At 37.0% G+C, this 21,114-nt stretch overlaps 1 protein-coding gene and 1 long non-coding RNA gene across 2 annotated transcripts in view; one reads left to right on the top strand and one right to left on the bottom strand.

Annotated features, from left to right (window-relative positions):
• The window catches only part of dpy (dumpy), a 256,705-nt gene that overhangs the window by 177,006 nt on the left and 58,585 nt on the right, over positions 1–21,114 (bottom strand). Inside the window, exon 3 of the mRNA XM_065347532.1 lies at positions 2,025–2,220. Within this exon, the coding sequence (XP_065203604.1) occupies positions 2,025–2,220 (196 nt within the window). The remainder of the gene's footprint in view (positions 1–2,024; positions 2,221–21,114) is intronic.
• The window catches only part of LOC135833765 (uncharacterized), a 122,900-nt gene that overhangs the window by 59,437 nt on the left and 42,349 nt on the right, over positions 1–21,114 (top strand). The window contains exon 3 of the long non-coding RNA XR_010556537.1: positions 20,748–20,797. This is a non-coding gene — a long non-coding RNA (uncharacterized LOC135833765). The remainder of the gene's footprint in view (positions 1–20,747; positions 20,798–21,114) is intronic.

Below are 21,114 nucleotides of genomic sequence, written 5' to 3'. Positions count from 1 at the left end.
TGGCGAACGATTGAATCGTTTTTGAAATGAATCTTTCACGAACGATCTTCTCCATTTCCAAAATTGTTTTTGAAACAGCTTTTGAAAGTAGTGCTTTCATGATAGAATTGTTTTCTAGGTGATTCGTGAACGACTGATTCAAATTTCAAACGAATCATTCGCGAACGATCGACTCCGATTACGAATGAATCTTCGATGACGACTATTTTCATTTTCAGAAGTGACTAAAAAAGAGCAAATCTTTGAGGTGATGCTTCACGCTGTAGTGAGTTCTTTTTGCTCAATCGTTCGTGAACGACTAAATCAAATTTCGAGTGAATCATTCGCGAACGACGCGGATGGTATTCTATTCTTATCTGGAATTTGTTTAAAACTTTTTTTTCGCTCTGTGCTACTGTGACCCTGCTTTTCTGAATCGTTCGCGAACGATTGAATCATTTTCGAAGTGAATCATTCACGAACGACTATTCTCATTTTCTCTAGAAATAATATTGAAACAGCTTTTCAAACCGGTGCTTTTGTGATAATTTTTTTCTCCATGATTTGCTGACGATTTAATCAATTTTGGGATGAATCATTCACGAACGACCGAAACGAATTTTGAACGAATCACTTTTTTCAAAATCATTCGTGAACGGTTTATTTTACTTTCAAATGAATCTTTAACGAACGACCATTTTTATTTTCAAATTTGGTTTTGGAAAAGCTTCAGAATGTTACGATTTTTTGTAACGCATTTTTTTCTGAATCGTTCGTGAACGACCGAATCGAGTTTTGAATGAATTTTTCGCGAACGACTTTCCTGATCTTCAAAAATTAAACTGAATCAGCTTTTGAAGATGGTACTTTCGCGATCCCATTTTTTAATCACTTGCAAACGACTGAATCGAATTTTAAACGCATTCGTGAACGACTGACTGGATCGAATTTTGAACGATTCTTTTTCAAATGGTCATCTTTATTTGCAAGTTTTAATACTTCAATTTAACGTTGTATAATGTGACATATTCGATGATCACCCGAGAACGACTAAATCAACTTTTGAATGAATCATTCGCAAACGAATAGACTTTGGAGACATGTTCAAAAGTTGATTTTTTTGTTATCGCGTTTTCAGAGTTGTTTTTAAATGACTGAATTGAATATTTTGAACGAATCAGTTACGAACGACTACCTGATTTTGCGCCTGAAATAATTTTTTGAGCATATTTTGTATATTCAATCCATTTATACCTATAAACTCGAGTTTTCAAAATCATTTGCGAACGAATGATTCGAACCAGAAGTGATTCGTTCTCGAACGAGTGATTCGAACCTGAATGAATCGTTTGCGAACGAGTGAGTTGAACCTCGAGTGAATCGTTCGCGAACGAATGATCCAAACCCCGAGTGAATTGTTCGCGAACGACTGATTTGAGCCTCGAGCAAATCGTTTGCGAACGACTGATTCGAAACCAGAGTGATTCGTTTGCGAACGACTGATTTGAGCCTCGAGCAAATCGTTTGTGAACGACTGATTCAAACGTTGAACGAATCGTTCGTGAACGAATGATTCGAACTCCGAGTGAATCGTTCGCGAACGACTGATTCGAACCTTGAGTGAATCGTTCGCGAACGACTGATTCAAACGTTGAACGAATTGTTCGTGAACGAATGATTCGAGCTCCGAGTGAATCGTTCGCGAACGACTGATTCAAACGAATCGTTCGCGAACGACTGATTTGAACCAAGAGTGATTTGTTCGCGAACGACTGATTCGAACCAAGAGTGAATCGTTCGCAAATGAGTGATTCGAACCTCGAGTGAATCGTTCGCGAACGACTGATTCGAATCCAGAGTGAATCGTTCACAAACGAACAATACGAATCTTGAGTGAGTCATTCGCGAACGACCGCCGTTATTTTGCATGTGTCGAGAGTTGCTCCTTCCAAGCTCTACATTATCAATTTTGAGAAACCTTCTCGAGAATCTTTATGCTTATTTATACTGCAAAGTAAGTATAGAATCTGTTGAACGTGACTTACTTGTACACTTCAGTTCCCTGGAAAGTTCATCGGATCCTTGAAAGCAGTCTTGGTAGCCGTCGCATAGCTTTGAAAGTTCGTATAACTGGAGTACATCGGTGGACTGATTGACTTGGCATCCGAAGTACCCGTCTTCTAGATTAAGAAAAAATATCTCCCTTTTGATGCCGAATCCGATTCCGCCTGTACAGTGTATCTGTAAGATAATGGAAGAATAATATTAGAAGATGCGAAGTGAAGAAAATCCTTCGAAGAAACATAGCCGGATATACTATACTAAGTTGGACTATTTTCGAATTCGGTTATACCTACGAAATTACTACGTTAAATACTAGCCACACCGAAAAGAGCAGGTTAATTATAAACGGTGGCCTCACAAAGGCGCTAGCGCATCATGTCAAAGTGACATCCCTACGCTGCCGACCAAAAGATAATATCCTAAGATAAACTGTATCATAGGATACCGCCGACAACGATGACGTTCTATTCTCTCAGGTGGGTCGATCGCATTATCCTTGTTTTATATAGGGATACCCCATCATCAAAATACGTAGACCTACCATCATCGGTGTTGGTTAATTTTAAAATAGATTGCTATATGTAGTATTTAACGCAAACGATTTAGAAAAATATCCTTTTTTTGGGAGGGGGATACATGGATATGTGTCAAGTTTTCAGTATGATGAAGACACGGTGTGATTTAAATTGGATCATATTACGACGAATATCATGTCCGTCCGCACCTCTCGCCATGGCATGACACGATGCGACCTTAATTAGCGGATTTTTTTATTACGTAACGCGATCTGGACTATTTTACGAGGGGCAGCGATGAAAAATACGCTTTTAAATTGTATTTTTTTCTTTATTTTATTCATTTTTTTCGGACTTCATTACCTTCGAAACTGTGTAAGTGAGTAGGTAATTAAAACCGGTTACGCAAAGTTGGAGTTTTTCAAGCTGTGCCGCAGAAGGTGCCTGCCTACTACCGGCCTGACATGCCATATTATAAGGTACAATATGAGCGTCGAAAAGAGTGCAATGTATGTAGGTAAAAATTGCATTTTAAATTTAATTCTGTTTCGCCTTGAGATACGAGACGAGTAGGTACGTACTACAGCATATACAATATATTTATTATAGGGCTGGTATATAAAGTATACACTTTTGTGTAACGTGGACCGGAATCGAAGGCGAAAAAAAGCATCGTAAAAACTATATTGTAGTGTGTAGTAATTGGTCGTAATATACGCGGTACGTCGTCGAGGGTTAGCAACAGATTAATAAATGCGATTACGTTTTAATTATTTTCGGGAATTAAAAATTAAACTCGTCGTTTTGTAATATTCACGAGCTCGTAAGAAGTTCATAAACTTATGGAAATTTTCGACAGGACAGGCGAAGCGAGATTGGTGCAGGGTCAAAATGTGGGCGAACAGAAACCAGAAGCAGACGAATAGAAGGGGTCGAAAAATCTTCAAAACTTGAGTCGATTTCTCGATCAACTTCAAGGTAAAACTTGATGGAAATTTAATAGAGAAGAAAGGCAACCTACGAACATGCTCGTGGAGTAAAAAAGAGGAAGAAGTAGACGGCACGAGTATTATTTGAAAAAAAATTACAACACATCGACCTACACAGTGCACATGCGGCGATGTTAAATAGCTACTGTGGTACAAGTATAATAATGGTAATATGTGTGTATAGAGATGCCACCGATACATGTACTACCTATAAAAAGAAAGACTTTGTTTTAAATACGTGATACACTGATACAACATACGAGAAGAATATCATTGTGAAGGTAAAAACCTTGCCACTGGCGTTCGATTCATTTCGAAATAATTAGCCCGATTTTGTGTAGATATTACATACAAGAGAAAACTTTTGTATGGTGCCATCCACCTTCAATCTTCATCCACCCGCGTTTGAGGTATTTTACTCACCTTCGTCTTTATACGAAGAGATCAATTGTAAAAGTTTTATGTTGTTTTTTTTTTACCTGATTGTCGATTCAATCGCATGCCTTCATTAATCAAATCGACGATGATAGAATTCCAAGTGTGTAAGAATAGTTCCGGCGATTGTGTAATTAAGCTGGATGTGGAGAATTGAGGATTTTCTACGTATATTGTAAACGATTCGAAATCGATTTTTACGCCTGAATTTTGACCCAGAAATCGGTGCGAAGGTGGGAATGGAGGTGTATTGTTGCGAAGCACCCTGTTATCCCTTAATTTCACAGTTTTTGAGGTGGGTTTTTTGGTATCATTGTATACGTGATGTTGGAGATGATGAAAGAAATTAGGGTGAAATTGAGTAAATTGGGGAGTTTCTTAGAAGGTGGTGGGATTATTAATGGATTATGTACTATTTTTTATAATTGCATTTCTCGGAGTAGAAAACCTTTTTCTAGGGTTAATAAGGGATTTAAATAATTTTTTTAATCGAGAGGAGGGAGAGGAGGGTGGGAACGAGAACCAAACAACTCGTTGTGATCAAATAAGTAAGAAACCCAGCTTCTGGCTGAATTTCTTGATCTGTTTCCATCAATTTTTCAGTGCTACCCCCTCTCCCTCCCTCCCCTAAGGAAATCTAAAAATAGAAAATCACTCCCATTTTTATGAGTAAAAAAAATGTATGATAAGTATTTGGAGAATTACTTACTGTTGAAAATTAAAGAAAATTGGTTCCTGTCCGAGCAAAGTGGGAGTGAAAACTTTCAAAAAAATTCTGAAAATTTTCCGTTTTAGTTTTTGAAAAAGTTTTTGAAATATGCTCTTTACATATTTTGGAACGATTTTTCTGAACATCAGATAGTTTTTGGATTGATTTTTAGACCATTCTGGACTTCTCGAGTCTTCGACTAGTTCGCCATTTTAAAAATATACTTCTTGCTGGAAAAAAAGTAATTAAGGGTCAAAGACATTATTTTTAGAATTCTCTGATTTTGGGGTAAAATTATTGCTGTTCCCTTTTATTGAAAAATCTAGACAGCCACTCAAGAAATGTGGTAAGAGGAGAGGTGAAAATTAAAAGAAAATTTTTCATGTTCAAAGCTAATAATAATTGAGAGAGTTTGGGCGAGAAAACGCAAAACCTAAAAAAACTCTTAAATTTTGGGAATTTTTTTTTGAGGGGGAGGGGGCACAAAAACATTGCTAAAGATCTAAAAATCCTGAAAAGTGAAAAAATTCCATAAAAATCGTACAAAAATCCTAATTTTTTTTTGGGGGGGGGAGAGGAAATTTATCAGATATCCTTTTGTCGAATTTTTGATTGACAAAAACTGCTCTTAAAATTGACGTGAATAAAGAAATTCTGATAATCCATCAAAATTAACTGATTATTTTCAAAATTTGTAAAAATTGTTGCATTTCTTCCTCCTTTTGGAGCATCATGCATTTATATTCTTTTGAGTTCAAATAATTTCACGAGGTATTATAATAAGATTTCCAAGTCAGAACGTGATGCTTGGGGAGGGGGGAAGGCTTCAAAATGAAAAATACACTTCTTCGCCTCCCTCTCCTCCCCACGTTTGATATTAAAAAAAAAGAAACTTTATTTCAGTGAAGTTTCAGGTAATTAAAATTTGAAAAAAAAACAACTTCTGCAACTGAAGACAAAGACTTGAAGAAATCGAACAAAAATTCAAAAGTTGAATTGATTACGATTTGTGATGAGAAAAGTCAAATGTGGAGAAATTAATTTCTTGTAAAAAAAAATATACAATAATTGAATTTTCAAATTATAAATTTTTGAAGAATTTGTCTCTCGCTTCACTCAGGCTTATTAGTTTTTCTTTTTCAGAATCAAACTTTCTAAAAATGTACCACTCACTAAACACCCAAGCAAATCCTGAGATGTTATGAAAAAATGCTTTCAATTTCCTGAATAAGATCATCACAAGTATCACTTTTACTCACAGTTCACCCCCCCCCCTCCAGCCCCTTGAAGCCATCTCGATAATGATAGACTTATTTATTTGATTATTGTCAAAAATCGAGGAAGCAAAAAACCTGATTGGGTCAATCTTGGAACTGAATGAAATAGTTTCATTAGATGTACCTAATGAATGAGTGAAAGCATAATTCCAAAGAACACCTCACCCCTTTTTGGGGGGCAAACATTGATAAAAGTTGGGATAAAATACAGGGACCCATGCTCCATTTTTGGATGGACATATTGATGGATGAGCTTTCACAAAATGAAATCAAGAAATCAAGAAAGGTGTGTGCAGGGTAGACCAGAGCGTTTTTTTACAAATTTGATAAACTCAATGTTTTGGAAAAAACCGAAAAAACAGAGCATGAATACACAGAGTAAATAATACGGAAATATTCTCAAGTAGGCTTGAAATGACAGAAACAAGAATTAAAAGGAACACAAATGCTCTTAACGGGACATAAGTTCAGAAAATCTACAATCCACCCATCAAATCTGTTTATCACACTGTGGATATTCTTTCTCGATATTTGTCACCAAATTGTAGTTACATCTCACAAAGGTTAGCAGTATTTTTGTTTTTCTGCAGAAATATCGAAATAGGTTTATCCACCACTAGCACGGGAGAACTAGACATTGAGGTCGGAAAAATTCCTATCAAAGGGGACTTTTTTCTAAAACGTGTAGAATACCGCCCTAAACAACATACTAAAAGTCCCCATCGCTAGGGGTTGTGCTAGCCCCAGGAGGGGGGTGAGACCTCCCCCAATTTCAGTTTTTTGCCATTTTCTCCTCCGCATTGCATTTTAGCGAAAAATGTGTGGTTAGATAAAAATCTACGTCAAATTTCCGATCAAATGATGTATCAACTTCCTTTGTAGAAACAAGGGGGGTGGGACTGCAACTATTTAAAGAAGGGGGGTTTTCTAAAAAATGCAAAACGGCTATAGTCGCCTAAGAGGGGTGAAATGGTCTCCGAGACCGTTCGGGTTGATATTATCATGGATGGTGGGTACCATTGAGAAACTTCCGCGCGGAAAATTTCAGATCCACAGCCCCTCCCCTTTTTGAGGAACCCCCCTTTTCTGAAATTTCAATAACGCTTTTCTCAGCCCCATATTAACCGATTTTGAAAATTTTTCAGTATGTTATGTATATCCTTGGTAGGTATTCCCACAAAAATTTTCGACCCCCTCCTCTCATATTTACCCCTCAAAATAGCGTTTTTTCATTTTTTTAATGCTTTTTAACAATAGTAAAAATTGAAGAGACTAAGTGCTCTGGAGAGAGCTAGATGAGTGTAGCAAAGAATCTGACGTCATATTCGTGCTCAGTGGTATCGAATCATAAGAAAACAACACCCTACTCATTAATACCTCGTTATTTTCCCCAAAATTTCCATTTTACCTCAACCCTCCCTAAGACACGTTTTTACAGCATTTTGAGGGGAAAATATGAGGGGAAGGGGTCGAAAATTTTTGTGGGAATACCTACCAAGGATATACATAACATAATGAAAAATTTTCAAAATCGGTTAATATGGGGCTGAGAAAAGCGTTATTGAAATTTCAGAAAAGGGGGGTTCCTCAAAAAGGGGAGGGGCTGTGGATCTGAAATTTTCCGCGCGGAAGTTTCTCAATGGTACCCACCATCCATGATAATATCAACCCGAACGGTCTCGGAGACCATTTCACCCCTCTTAGGCGACTATAGCCGTTTTGCATTTTTTAGAAAACCCCCCTTCTTTAAATGGTTGCAGTCCCACCCCCCTTGTTTCTACAAAGAAAGTTGATACATCATTTGATCGGAAATTTGACGTAGATTTTTATCTAACCACACATTTTTCGATAAAATGCAATGCGGAGGAGAAAATGGCAAAAAACTGAAATTGGGGGAGGTCTCACCCCCCTCCTGGGGCTAGCACAACCCCTAGCGATGGGGACTTTTAGTATGTTGTTTAGGGCGGTATACTACACGTTTTAGAAAAAAGTCCCCTTTGATAGGAATTTTTCCGACCTTTGGCTCATTTTATGTCTAATTCTCCCGTGCTACACTTTGAAAAGCTTTACACAGTCAAATTGCAGCACTCCCTGGCATTTCATAATGTTCATTGTTCAAGCATTCATGAAGAGGTCACTATACCTCCTCGAACATAGATAACGTAGTTCTACATCATGAAAATTGCAACAGCAGAAGTCGTCGTTTAGAATCATGAGATTGTGTCTAGCTTATGACTACTGGATTCAGGGGATTTGAGATTCAGTAAAAAGCTTTCAACTGCTGTTCAACCACAACTCTGGTCAATCTCTCGAATAACGACTATTTTTCGAGTAATTCCTATACGTTTACATTTTTTCCTTTTAAGTTGAATCAAGTCTGTTTTATAGGCAGTTAAAACACTATGGTATAATTTTGATTTAGCCTTTTCCTTTCTCTTCTGCCTTTTCTTCTCTCTTTTCACCTCTGTCTTTTTCTTCTCTCTTTACCTTTTGGATGCATTCTTACAAATCATGATTCGGGGAAAGAGGAAAGAATTGTCGTCTGTACTTGAGGAGTGAAGGGAGTCTTCACTCAAAGATAATAAGAGAATTTGTCCGATGACAGTTCTCCAGTTGATTTTTGACCATACAGTTGTCAAGTGATATCTCATGTAACATATTTGTACAGTTGGTATTTGGTAACTTACATCTTTCTCTTCCTTCTAAATTTTTATAAGTATAAAGTTTACAAGTTTTATGATATTATATGTTCATTTAATTCAATATTAGTGCGGATTTTATTTAACAATTTAAAATCTTTTCAAATTACTAATTTTTATTCTAGTTCGTGAATTTTCACAACTCGTAAAATATTATTTTGTAACGTTATTTTCGCGAATTGCGTGTAATTGAATATTTACACAATTTATGTGAATTTTTTATTCCAGAAGTTCAATTAGTAATCAACGCATTTTTATTCTAATTATTACTTATATCACGAGTGTCAAGTAAAATTTTTATGATTATATTAGAATTGTCATAATAAAGAGCTTCAAAAATTATCGAATTATTAGAGAACATGACACCTGTTTCGTTTTTTTTTCGAAGTTTGAATTTCAAAAAAAAACGTCATACAAATTACAAAATTTTTCAAACCAAAAAAATCAAACTCCTCGTATAAAAAAACAGTCCTTTTTCTAAAAAACCATCATTCAAGTTCTAAAATTTTGAAACTAAAAATAATCAAAATTCAAACTCCCCACAGAAAAAAACACTGCTTTTTTATTTATCAAAATACAAATTTTTGAAAGATTTTCCCCTCAGTTCGTTCGAGCCTGTTTAATTTTTTTATTTTAATTCTAAAATCTTGAAACCGAAAAAATCAAACTCTTCATGTAAAGAACGTTGCGTTTTCATACATCAAAATACGAAAAATTTTGCCTTCGTTACTCTCATGCGAATTTGTTTCTCTTTTTCAAAATAAAAAATTCCATGTTTGAGGCTTCTAAGAATTGAACAGGGGAACTAAAATTTTTTATATAAGTATGATAGGCTATAAAAAGACCTATCCATAATGTCAACTGGCAGAATTGTTTTCTCATCTTTCGACATTCGTCAAAATTAGTATTTTTTTTTCTCATATCAGCCGGCAAATTTTCGGTTGCACCCCCCCCCCCCCCCCCACCGAAAGAAAACCATTAGTTTCATCCCTGTTGGCAATCCGATAATCTAGGTAAAAAAAAAATCGTTCTGGTTCCCATTGAAAAAATGATTCAAAAGGAAACAGATTTCGCAGCGTACCTCGATCTACCTCTACCTCAGTGGACACGAACAAATTATTCACCTGCTAAGAATTCGCCGCATCTCGCATTCCAAGAGCTTTACGCGTTCGCTATCGTTGCAATTACGGTCAACCCAGTCAAGTCCAGTTAGGTACTAAATAATTTCAAGCTGTTAAAAAATCTCATCGAAAAAAAAATTACCAACACCATAGTAAGGTACCAAAACAAAACATAAATTCGTTCAAAACCATTAATCAAAATCCTTCGTGAAAATTTCTGGTTTCACGTTGCGAAGCAAAGCGAGGCAAGGCAAAAAAAAAACATCGAGACGACCAAAACTACTTGGGTGATGATTCGGAGATCGTCGCTATATTACAAGAAGAGACCGCAGTGTAAAAAATATTATGTATAACTGTGAACAGGTGTGAAGATGTAATGACGTGAAACACCATCCATACAGCAGAACCCAATTACGTATACACGGGCACTGGCACTGGCACTTTCACTTTGGGCCACCATGTTTGGTATTCAAACTTCATAAAAATCAAAACACATGTCGCATTTCGAATGATTAAATAGTGGTTTTGTTTCGTCGGTTTTGTTGAAAAAAAAACCTATAGTGGTGTATTTAGGAGGTGAAAAAAAAAAGAAGGTACGAGTACTTTTACTCGAGCTGTGATGGGTGATTCGAGCAATATGTAGGTTGAGGTACGATGTATATTATATGTATGTAAATAGAACACTCTATTGGGATATTATGAGGGGTGAATGTGCATGGTATATGATGGTTTAATTTACATACAATAAAATTGAATATGTACAACGTGTTCGAGATAACCACATTTTATGTGTCGAAAACATGGTCGTATTGCTCGAAAAATACCTTTTTTTTCCAACAGGTTCTCAGGGGTTGTAAAAACTCTCTGATGTCGTAGTACAGTAGAGCACCAGTTGGCATTCGAAGATCAACACATACTTATAGACTTAGTTATTGTTAGGGTATTTTTTCAAGTGTTCTGGGACCCCGACTCCGAAGACGACTTCCCTCCTGCACCCTGCGCCTGCCATTCGTGTCGACCTTTTCTGCAAATATTTACCATATATCGCCAAGCAGCAGGTATATAACACACTATGGTCAAAATGGCGAGAATGAATTGAATTTCGATTAACAATTCATAGAGTATATGTTCCTATACTCTGGGTACATATTTGAGAGAAGGATCACCTCAGCATCCTGCTCCGTGACGACGACGCGATGGTTGATAAATGTGCTTTAAATTACCCGCGTAATTACAGGTTATTGCAGAGGTGGATGTGGATGATGACTTTGAATTATGACTCGCGCTGAAATTCCTGCCCTACAGTTTATTTATAGCATATCGCGCGTACCCATACTCCTATACCATACGTACCAACACCCATATATCATTTATTGGGAAAGAGGATAAAAAAATCACGTGGGAGTGCGTGTGAGGTCCGTACATGTGCTTGGATGGCGGTTTATAACAACTTTGATTATCTCGCCTCCGACTCGAAGATGCTACCGGTGATAAGGTTTCACTCGAGAGATCCTCGTGGCACCTTTTTTCCTGTTATTTCGTATCCTGGTTTGATTTCGAGTAATTCTTTCTCTGCTACATGGGATTAGTATCGGTGTTTACTTTGCCTGCGAGGGGTGTTGGTGGGTTTCAATTTGCCAAATATGTGATCTTAAGGAAGCTGAGAAGTGAGAAAGGGTAGCTAGGCGTATCACGTGGTTTGAATCTGGTTGGAATGTTTTATTTTTTCAATTTTTGTGTTTCTTCGGTGTTTAAGATGAGTTTCATTTGAGACGAAGGGGGCTGCAGGGATCGACAATCTCTTCCCCGAAAATTTTCATAATTTCTGCGCCTTTTGGAGAAATCAAGAAATGGCAGAAAAATCGAAAATTGCACCAAAAAGCTCCAGAATTTATTAAAGTGACCAGAGGCATGCCAAACGTGAAGTGGGGCATGGGGGAAATGCCTCACCTTTCATTTGAGAAAAGTTGAGCGAGTTGGAAGAAGTTGGAAAATTTGGGTAAAATTACGAAGTTGTGTAAACTGTAAAAATCAAAGAATAGACACTGTAAGCAGTGAGTTTCTATGGCACTTTTTAAAAATCTTGGATTCTCAAAATAGGTTTGACTGAGGCTTCAAAATGGGTTGAAACCACCTGCAAATTAGAATTTTATTTTTCACCTTTGTTGAGTAAAATTTTGGGGAATTTGAATTTTCAATACAAACACGGTTCAAAATCGTTTTCAATCGATTTTGGAGGGTGGAGAAGGAGAGGGTCGAAAATAGAATACGCAAGTACAAAATCTTATAGCTTTGCATGTTGAATTTGGTTGAGTTTTGATTTTTTCAACATTTTTAAGCGTCCTTTTCCAAAAATTCACCAAGAATCAGAAAAAGGAATTTTGGTATCTGAAATTTTTGTTCTGCAATATTGAGCTCTCCAACTTCAATGGAGAAAATTTTGCTAGAATTTAAATTTTCAAAAATTTTGCTGAAGGCTCCAGAACTGCTCAAAATGGGTCGAAAACGTTCCCGATTAATTCTGGGGAGGGAGGGGGTTGAAAATACATATAAAGGAATTTTGGTATCTGAAATTTAGTTCTGCAATTGAGCTTTCCAACGTCATTGGAGAAAATTTTGCTGGAGTTTCAATTTTCAAAAATCTTGCTGGAGGCTCCAGAACTGCTCAAAATGGGTCGAAAACATTTCCGATTAATTCAGAGGAGGGAGGGGGTTGAAAATACATGTAAAGGAATTTTGGTATCTGAAATTTTTGTTCTGCAATATTGAGCTTTCCAACTTCATTGGGGAAAATTTTGCTGGAATTTCAATTTTCAAAAATCTTGCTGGAGGCTCCAGAACTGCTCAAAATTGGTCGAAAACGTTCCCGATTAATTCTGTGGAGGGAGGGGGTTTAAAATACATATAAAGGAATTTTGGTATCTGAAATTTAGTTCTGCAATTGAGCTTTCCAATGTCATTGGAGAAAATTTTGCATGTAATTTCAATTTTCGAAAATCTTGCTGGAGGCTCCAGAACCAGAACTGCTCAAAATTGGTCGAAAACGTTCCCCAATAATTCTGGAAAGGGGGGGGGGTTGAAAATACATGTAAAGGAATTTTGGTATCTGAAATTTAGTTCTGCAATTGAGCTTTCCAACGTCATTGGAGAAAATTTTGCTGGAGTTTCAATTTTCAAAAATCTTGCTGGAGGCTCCAGAACTGCTCAAAATGGGTCGAAAACATTTCCGATTAATTCAGAGGAGGGAGGGGGTTGAAAATACATGTAAAGGAATTTTGGTATCTGAAATTTTTGTTCTGCAATATTGAGCTTTCCAACTTCATTGGGGAAAATTTTGCTGGAATTTCAATTTTCAAAAATCTTGCTGGAGGCTCCAGAACTGCTCAAAATTGGTCGAAAACGTTCCCGATTAATTCTGTGGAGGGAGGGGGTTTAAAATACATATAAAGGAATTTTGGTATCTGAAATTTAGTTCTGCAATTGAGCTTTCCAATGTCATTGGAGAAAATTTTGCATGTAATTTCAATTTTCGAAAATCTTGCTGGAGGCTCCAGAACCAGAACTGCTCAAAATTGGTCGAAAACGTTCCCCAATAATTCTGGAAAGGGGGGGGGGTTGAAAATACATGTAAAGGAATTTTGGTATCTGAAATTTAGTTCTGCAATTGAGCTTTCCATCGTCATTAGAGAAAATTTTGCTGGAATTTCAATTTTCGAAAATCTTGCTGGAGGCTCCAGAACTGCTCAAAATGGGTCGAAAACATTTCCGATTAATTCAGAGGAGGGAGGGGGTTGAAAATACATGTAAAGGAATTTTGGTATCTGAAATTTTTGTTCTGCAATATTGAGCTTTCCAACTTCATTGGGGAAAATTTTGCTGGAATTTCAATTTTCAAAAATCTTGCTGGAGGCTCCAGAACTGCTCAAAATTGGTCGAAAACGTTCCCGATTAATTCTGTGGAGGGAGGGGGTTTAAAATACATATAAAGGAATTTTGGTATCTGAAATTTAGTTCTGCAATTGAGCTTTCCAATGTCATTGGAGAAAATTTTGCATGTAATTTCAATTTTCGAAAATCTTGCTGGAGGCTCCAGAACCAGAACTGCTCAAAATTGGTCGAAAACGTTCCCCAATAATTCTGGAAAGGGGGGGGGGTTGAAAATACATGTAAAGGAATTTTGGTATCTGAAATTTAGTTCTGCAATTGAGCTTTCCATCGTCATTAGAGAAAATTTTGCTGGAATTTCAATTTTCGAAAATCTTGCTTGGTGGAGGCTCCAGAACTGCTCAAAATTGGTCGAAAACGTTCCCCAATAGTTCTGGGGAGGGATTGGGTTGAATATACATATAAAGAAATTTTGGTATCTGAAATTTAGTTCTGCAATTGAGCTTTCCAACGTCATTGGAGAAAATTTTGCTGGAATTTCAATTTTCAAAAATCTTGCTGGAGGCTCCAGAACTTCTCAAAATGGATCGAAAACGTTCCCGATTAATTCTGCGGAAGGAGGGGGTTGAAAATACATATTTAGTATATGTACGTGCCAAAAACTGGCTTTCCAGATACGTTTGGTTAAATTATGATTTTTCCACACATTTTTAGCCCAGATTTAATTTCCAAAAATCCGCCAAAAATGAAAAAAAAAATGTAAACTAGCTCCTGAAACTTTGGTGTCCATCGACTCAGTGTGTTGTAATTTAGCTTTCCAACTTAATTGAGCGAAATTTTCCAAGAATTTTAATTTTTCTAAATCTACATGGAGGCTTAAAAGCTGCTCAAAATGGTTCGAAACCGTTTCCAATCGGTTCTGTAGGAAGGTGAGAGGGTTCGAAAGGTGATACGTACTACCAAATCTAAGCTTTGCAGATAAATTTGCTTGAATTTTGATGTTTATTTTTTTCCCATATTTTTGAACCGAATTTCATGTTCAAAAATTCACCAAAAAATCAAAAAATGAATCGAGCATCTGAAATATTGGCTGGAGACGCTAATTTAGACCCCCCCTTTCCCCCCTGAATCAACTGGAAACGGTTTCAATCTGCTTCGAGCAGTTCTGAAGCTGCCAGCAGGTCTTTAAGAGTTGATATTTACTCAAAATTTCACCCAATGAAGTTGGACACCTAAATTTTTCTTCAGTCTATACCTTGATTTCAACGCTCTGGGTCCGTTGGAGGGGGTTTCAAGCTATTCTGACGCCTTCAAAAGCCTCTTGGAAGTTGTAATTTTTGAAAAAATCCCACTAAAATCCTCCAATTCTTCTTCAACTTGTTTATCATAATTTTTCCACGAACTCGCAATTATTTGGAAATCACCCGAGGAACTGGAAAAATTTCTGTTCCGCTTTAACAAAGTGGGTACTTTGGCCTGACCTATTTTTAAATTTGAGCAAAATGTGATACAGTATTCTGGTCATTTCCATAATCCTTGAAACCGGTGCTTATACATATGTACTTCATAACCCTTTAAAACTTCTTATCTTACTCCTATAAAACGTGTCTAAAAGAGAAATATCCGCGCAAAAGTTACGCAACAGCGAAAGGCTGGCGAATTTATTTAATACCGTGTATAATTCGTTCATCTCTCCTTCGGAAGCTACCGGTTCCGCGTAAATGCTATAGATTTGAATTTCGTGCCCCAAGTACGAGGTTGCATTTTTCATCGGTCGATCTTAAATTCTTAAATAGCCCCAACAACAACGTGATGGTGACCGAATACGCGAGTATAAAGATAACAGCGACAACAAAAGTCTATTCTTCGAGTTGCATGCAGAAGCGTACCTATAAAAACCTATGCAGGAATTACCGACGACCGACATAACTCGTAAGAAGAATCTCAAACAATTGTATATAAAATGCAGCCATAGCTCGCGATACCTGTTTGGCTATCCAAATGTCAGAGTGTGAGACAAATGACGAAGACGAAAAGAGAGAGAGGCAGAGGCGAGAATTGTGTAGAATGTAAAATTATATTATAATCGCATCCTTACGCGAATATACGATACGAGTATTTACTGGAAGCGAAAATGCATAACCATATTAAGTCAAACTGTTAGGTATTTTAAAAGTACCTACGCCTCTTCGCGTTCTATGAATAGCGCCAACAGGCATAGCGGTTGAGATTATCGCGATGGACAAAGAGGCGGAGTGGAGGTGACGCGATGCAGTTTGCAAAATAATATTTGTACGAACTGTTGGTCTATCACGTACCTCTACCTGTACCTGTTTGGATACACGTGAACGAGGTTTAAATTTCCGAGTCAGCTCGCGTGGGTCTTTCTATACGATGGACTTGGACTATGACAACAACGACCAATAAAAGTACCTACCTTTTCGTTGAACGGAAGGAGAGACTATTTTTTTCTTTTTTGAAACGGATGATGACCCTAGTGTGCCAGATTACGAGAGGAAACGCCAGCCATAGCCACCGCCATACTTTACTAATTTACTCGTTAATATTCGTTTAACGATCGATGAGCTTTAATGAATACCTTTCGATAACGATCGCGCGCTTATTGATTATTAACCGGCTGATTGATGGAATTGAGCTGGTCGGTGTGTCAGTGTGGATTGAAAGCCATCTACATTGTACCTGTCCTGTATAGAAACAGGTGTTACATAATCGTTTATATTTGGCATCGTCAGTTCGCTTCGCGTTGCTGTGAAGAGAATAATTACATTGAGAGCGAAACGTGGCAATGAAAAACAGCACCGGTGATTTATTTCTTCTCTCGGACGTTTATTTTCATCCGACGGTGTCATTTTTTACTCGTTTTTATGGGTTTTATGGGATAATAAGTTGTGATTTTATCGTTTCTCAGGTAAATTTTTGAATCGTACCAAATTATATTGAGAGAGGACGCAAAAATGCAATTTTAGGAGCCATGGTGCAATGGTGCATTTTTTGATTTTTGTCAAATTATTTTTGAAAATCAGAGGGCCAAAATTGAGACAGAATCAAAATTTAGTCAAATTGACCTGGAAGGCTGTAATTTGATGTGCGCCCTATTTTCGACACCCCCCCCCCCCCCGAAGTCGATTTGGAGAATATTTCGAACGGATTTGAGCAATTCTGAAGTCTCTAGCAGATTTTTGAAATCTGAAATTTCCACAAAAATTTACCTAAAAAATTTCCAAGAAGTTTCTGGAGACTCCAGACTGGTTTGAAACTTCCTCCAACGGCCTTGGAGCGATGAAATAAGGGTGTATAATGAAAAAATGTTGATGTCCAAGTTCATTGAGTGAAATTTTGTGTAATTATCAACTCTTGAAGATCTGCTGCAAGCTACAGAACTGCTCAAAGCAGTTCGAAACCGTTTCCAGTTGATTCAGGAAGAGGAGGGGAAACAAAATTCAATCAAATTCATCTGGAAAGCTAAGATTTGGCTCGTGTACTAAGTATTTTCAACCCTCTCCGTCCTCAGAACCAATCAATAATGTTTTCGACCCATTTTGAGAAATTATTGGTGAATTTTTATGAATGAAATTTGACACAAAAATGTGCGAAAAAAACAAAATTCAAAAACTGATGGAATAATAACCAATTTTTGGAATTATGACCACGAGCAACATTGAAGTGGACGTTTAAATCTCGAGTCCAACATTGTTGGAGAAGGGGGTACTGAGGAAAAGTTTTTATAGAAGAAAAAATAATTATCCAGAAGTATTCTGCTCAATGGTGAAAAATTTTGAAATAATTTGTATCTACAGACATCAATTTTTCATCCTTTTCGACATTTTTTAACTTTGAGGGCTTCATACAAGGAGGACTAGAGGGAGTTTTTTTTTGAAAATGTGGTCATCTAAAAGTATTATCAACTTCTCATTTTTTTGTTGATTTTTTTCAACTTTCAGAGGCTTTTATATGGAACCAACATCATTGGAGACAGGGCGAAAGTTTTTCTTGAAGAGGTGCTTATTTATAGTGGTGCTGGAGTCTCCAGCAACTTCTTGGAAATTACTAGAGCCTCCAGTAGATTTCTGAGACTTGAAATTTCCACAAAATTTTATCATTAGGTCGACTGTAGATAGTTTTCAAGTCGTGCTGGAGCCTCCACACCTCCAGTAGATTTTTGGAACTTGAAATTTCCACAAAATTTTATCATTAAGTCGACTGCAGGGCTGGAGCCTCCAGCAACTTTTTGGAAATTACTGGAGCCTCCAGTAGATTTCTGAGACTTGAAATTTCCACAAAATTTTATCATTAGGTCGACTGTAGATAGATTTCAAGTGATGCTGGAGCCTCCAGCAACTCTTTGGAAATTGCTACAACTTGAAACCTCTTTCAGTTGACTTCGTATAGAAAGATTCTGCCCATAAATGGAAAATTTTCAAAAAATTTCTACAAAAATTGATTTTTTGTACTTTTTTATTTTCCTCAAATGGGGGGGGGGCTCCATACAAGAGAGCCAATTTATTTGGGGGGTATAAAAAATGTTTTTTTCTTGAAGAGGGAGTTATGTAGAATAAATTCTAATGTGAAAATGAGATATTTTCAAAAAAATTTCCGATTTTGATTTATTCTCATTTTTTTTGGTTGATTTTTTCAACTTTGAGGGTCCCTTGCCAGGAGGCCAATATGGTTCGAAGGTCGGGGGACGTTTTTTCTTGAAAATAAGATTATGTATTCAGAATAATTCTGACACAGAAACAAATAATTTTGATGAATTGAATTTTTCATTTTTTCCACTTGGAGGGGGCGAGGGGCTTTCGGCATCACTTTTTTTGCATTTTCTAACCCGAGGAAACGACATGGGGAGGGGGAGTTAGGAAATTCCAACTTTGCAAAATCCTCACACTCAAAACACCCCATCCACACATCTTTCTCTATATTTCTGCAGCAAACACCAAATTCCACGAGTCCTCTCTGCAACAGCCAACCAATTGCTGGAACACATGGCAAGAGAGCTGTTTAATATCACGCCTCGCTCGAGCATACATATGCATCATATGTATATGTAGTATACATGCACACAATTCATATTATGCGTGAGAATACCATTAGAAATGAACTCGTCCGAGAGAGGTACATAACCGGCAAATTATAACCATCTCAAACTCGATTATAAATTTAAAACACGCTAAACCTCTTGCTGGTCGTCGTTGTGCCGCACCATCGCCATCACCATCATACATATAACAGAGAGATGAGCGCAAAAGAACAGGGCAAAAAACCGAACCACAAAACGCATTGAAATTACGCATACTTATGTTATAATATACGATACATATAAATGTAGGTACTACATAAAAGATACATGAATGTTCCTCTGCCTCTGACTGCCTATAATATGCTATACATATCGATAACATTTCTCTTGCATGACATATACGGCCAATGAATCGGTTCGCAGTGCGCTGGCTTTGGATGCTGGCTATTCTTCATGTAAGTAAGTATATAAAACGCGATGATGATGGTCAAGGAACAACCGAACAACGCGGCTCTATGCCGTATGGTTCTCACAGTATTAGCTTTTCGTATTCTTACACGCCGTGACCAAATAAATTAGTCTCAGAGTTTGCTGAACTGGTAATGACAATGCAGTCGTATGCCGCGTGACCCGCAGTTATATTTATCAATAGTACCATATTGTATAATACCGCGAGTTATCAAGAGAAAACCCTTTCCAGCCATCTAGTGTAAGTGTCTCTAACTCGAAATAGCCTCTACCAATACATCTTTTCGAATTGCTCGCGGACAAATGGAAAGAAAATAATATCTAATTCGTTTTAATTAAGAAAAATTTTCGAGTCGTGTTGTCATTGCATTATATAGTTAGCCGATCCACAGAGTCAGAGAGCTCATGGAATCTCCTAAGTACCTATACTATAGCACCAGCACACCGCGACTATAAGATACAGTTAATTAATGGGTTCGAATCATCTCTGATTCCAAACAGATACTACCTAGACCTACTGGCGGATTGGATTTGCATTATTTTAATGAGCCTTCTTCTTCCATCCTCTTATCAAATAGGTAGCTCGACTGGCTCTCGAGGTTCATTATTGTGAAGTACGTACTTAAGTATCAGCTGCGCATTCTTATAACAGTCGTGATATAAACCAGAGCGACCGTATAACGGATTCTTGGACAGTTTGCTGATTGTTTTGCTGCAGCTACACTCTACAGCATCCCTTTGTATGAGTATTCAGAGTATATAGAGGTATGGACTGCGAATACCATCAGCTGAGCTTCGTATAAATTTGCAATTATACTCGTTGATTGGTTGTCAATTATTGTATTTAGAGGTGAATCGGTAATAGATGCAGGCTGGTTGGGTAATTGGAGTGACCAAAAATACCCAACCGAAATACTGGAAAACTTTGGATGCTGACTTTTTGAGCGAGTTATGGACCTTTGGCTCGTAAAATTCGGCGTTGGCAGGGGAAGCCACGATCAAGTGAGTGATGAGGTGATCACTACCCATGGTTTTGGATTCATATCCAAATTAGGAGTTGATTTTGGCCATTCATTGTCAGAAAGTTAAACACTGTAGAGTCGCCAATTGGAAATATCAATTAGCTAGAATTTATGGAAAAACAACCAGATTTTTCTTCTGGGAAGTGACATTTGAAAAATTTTCAAAAATAGAAAAATTAGTTTGAGAAATTTTGGAAACACAACCAGATCAGTAGAAAAATTCAAATTTTTTGTGTGAAATAATAATTTTTGAAAATTTAAAATTATTCAAAATTTTTGTTTTTGATTCCCCTTCCAAAATTTGTTTGAACCACATCTGGTCAATTGGCTGGAAAAACTGTAGAGGGAGGGGATTTGAGGTAAAAAGTTGGGAAAAGCTGGTGAAAGAAGTTGAGAAAATTTCAGTCTTCCCTCCCCCCACCCCTCACACCTCATATCACTTTATCACGCCTCTGATTCAGCTTATCTAGGTACAGGTACCTATTTATTGGTTTCAAATTTGAGAGTTACATAATTTAATTGATGTTTTTCAAATTTTTGTTTCAGATACTGATAAATGGACGATGCATATAAGGTTTCAGCGAATTAAAAATGGGGTAAGTGGATGATTTTTTAATGAATAGTCAGTTTCTTACTACATATATTCTGTGAGAAGTGCTTTCATGTACTAATGATACGTGCAGAGGATTTTACTCGTGGGTTCCTCAGATTGAAAAGAAGGAAAATTGCCATGATTGAGGCTCGTACTTGTTTACTTTTTAAGCAACGAAGTTACTGAAGTTAGGTACTAATAGTACATAACTATTTGTTACTTTTTCTAAAATTCGTTTAATCGTCACCTATTGTGACATATTAGGTATTTCTGATAAAATATACCTATTGTGTATATTTTATCTATTCCCCTACAACAATT

The sequence above is a fragment of the Planococcus citri genome, chromosome 2, assembly GCF_950023065.1.
Source record: "Planococcus citri chromosome 2, ihPlaCitr1.1, whole genome shotgun sequence".
In the NCBI taxonomy this organism is placed as follows: Eukaryota; Metazoa; Arthropoda; class Insecta; order Hemiptera; family Pseudococcidae; genus Planococcus; species Planococcus citri.
This window is presented reverse-complemented; position numbering and strand designations above follow the sequence as displayed.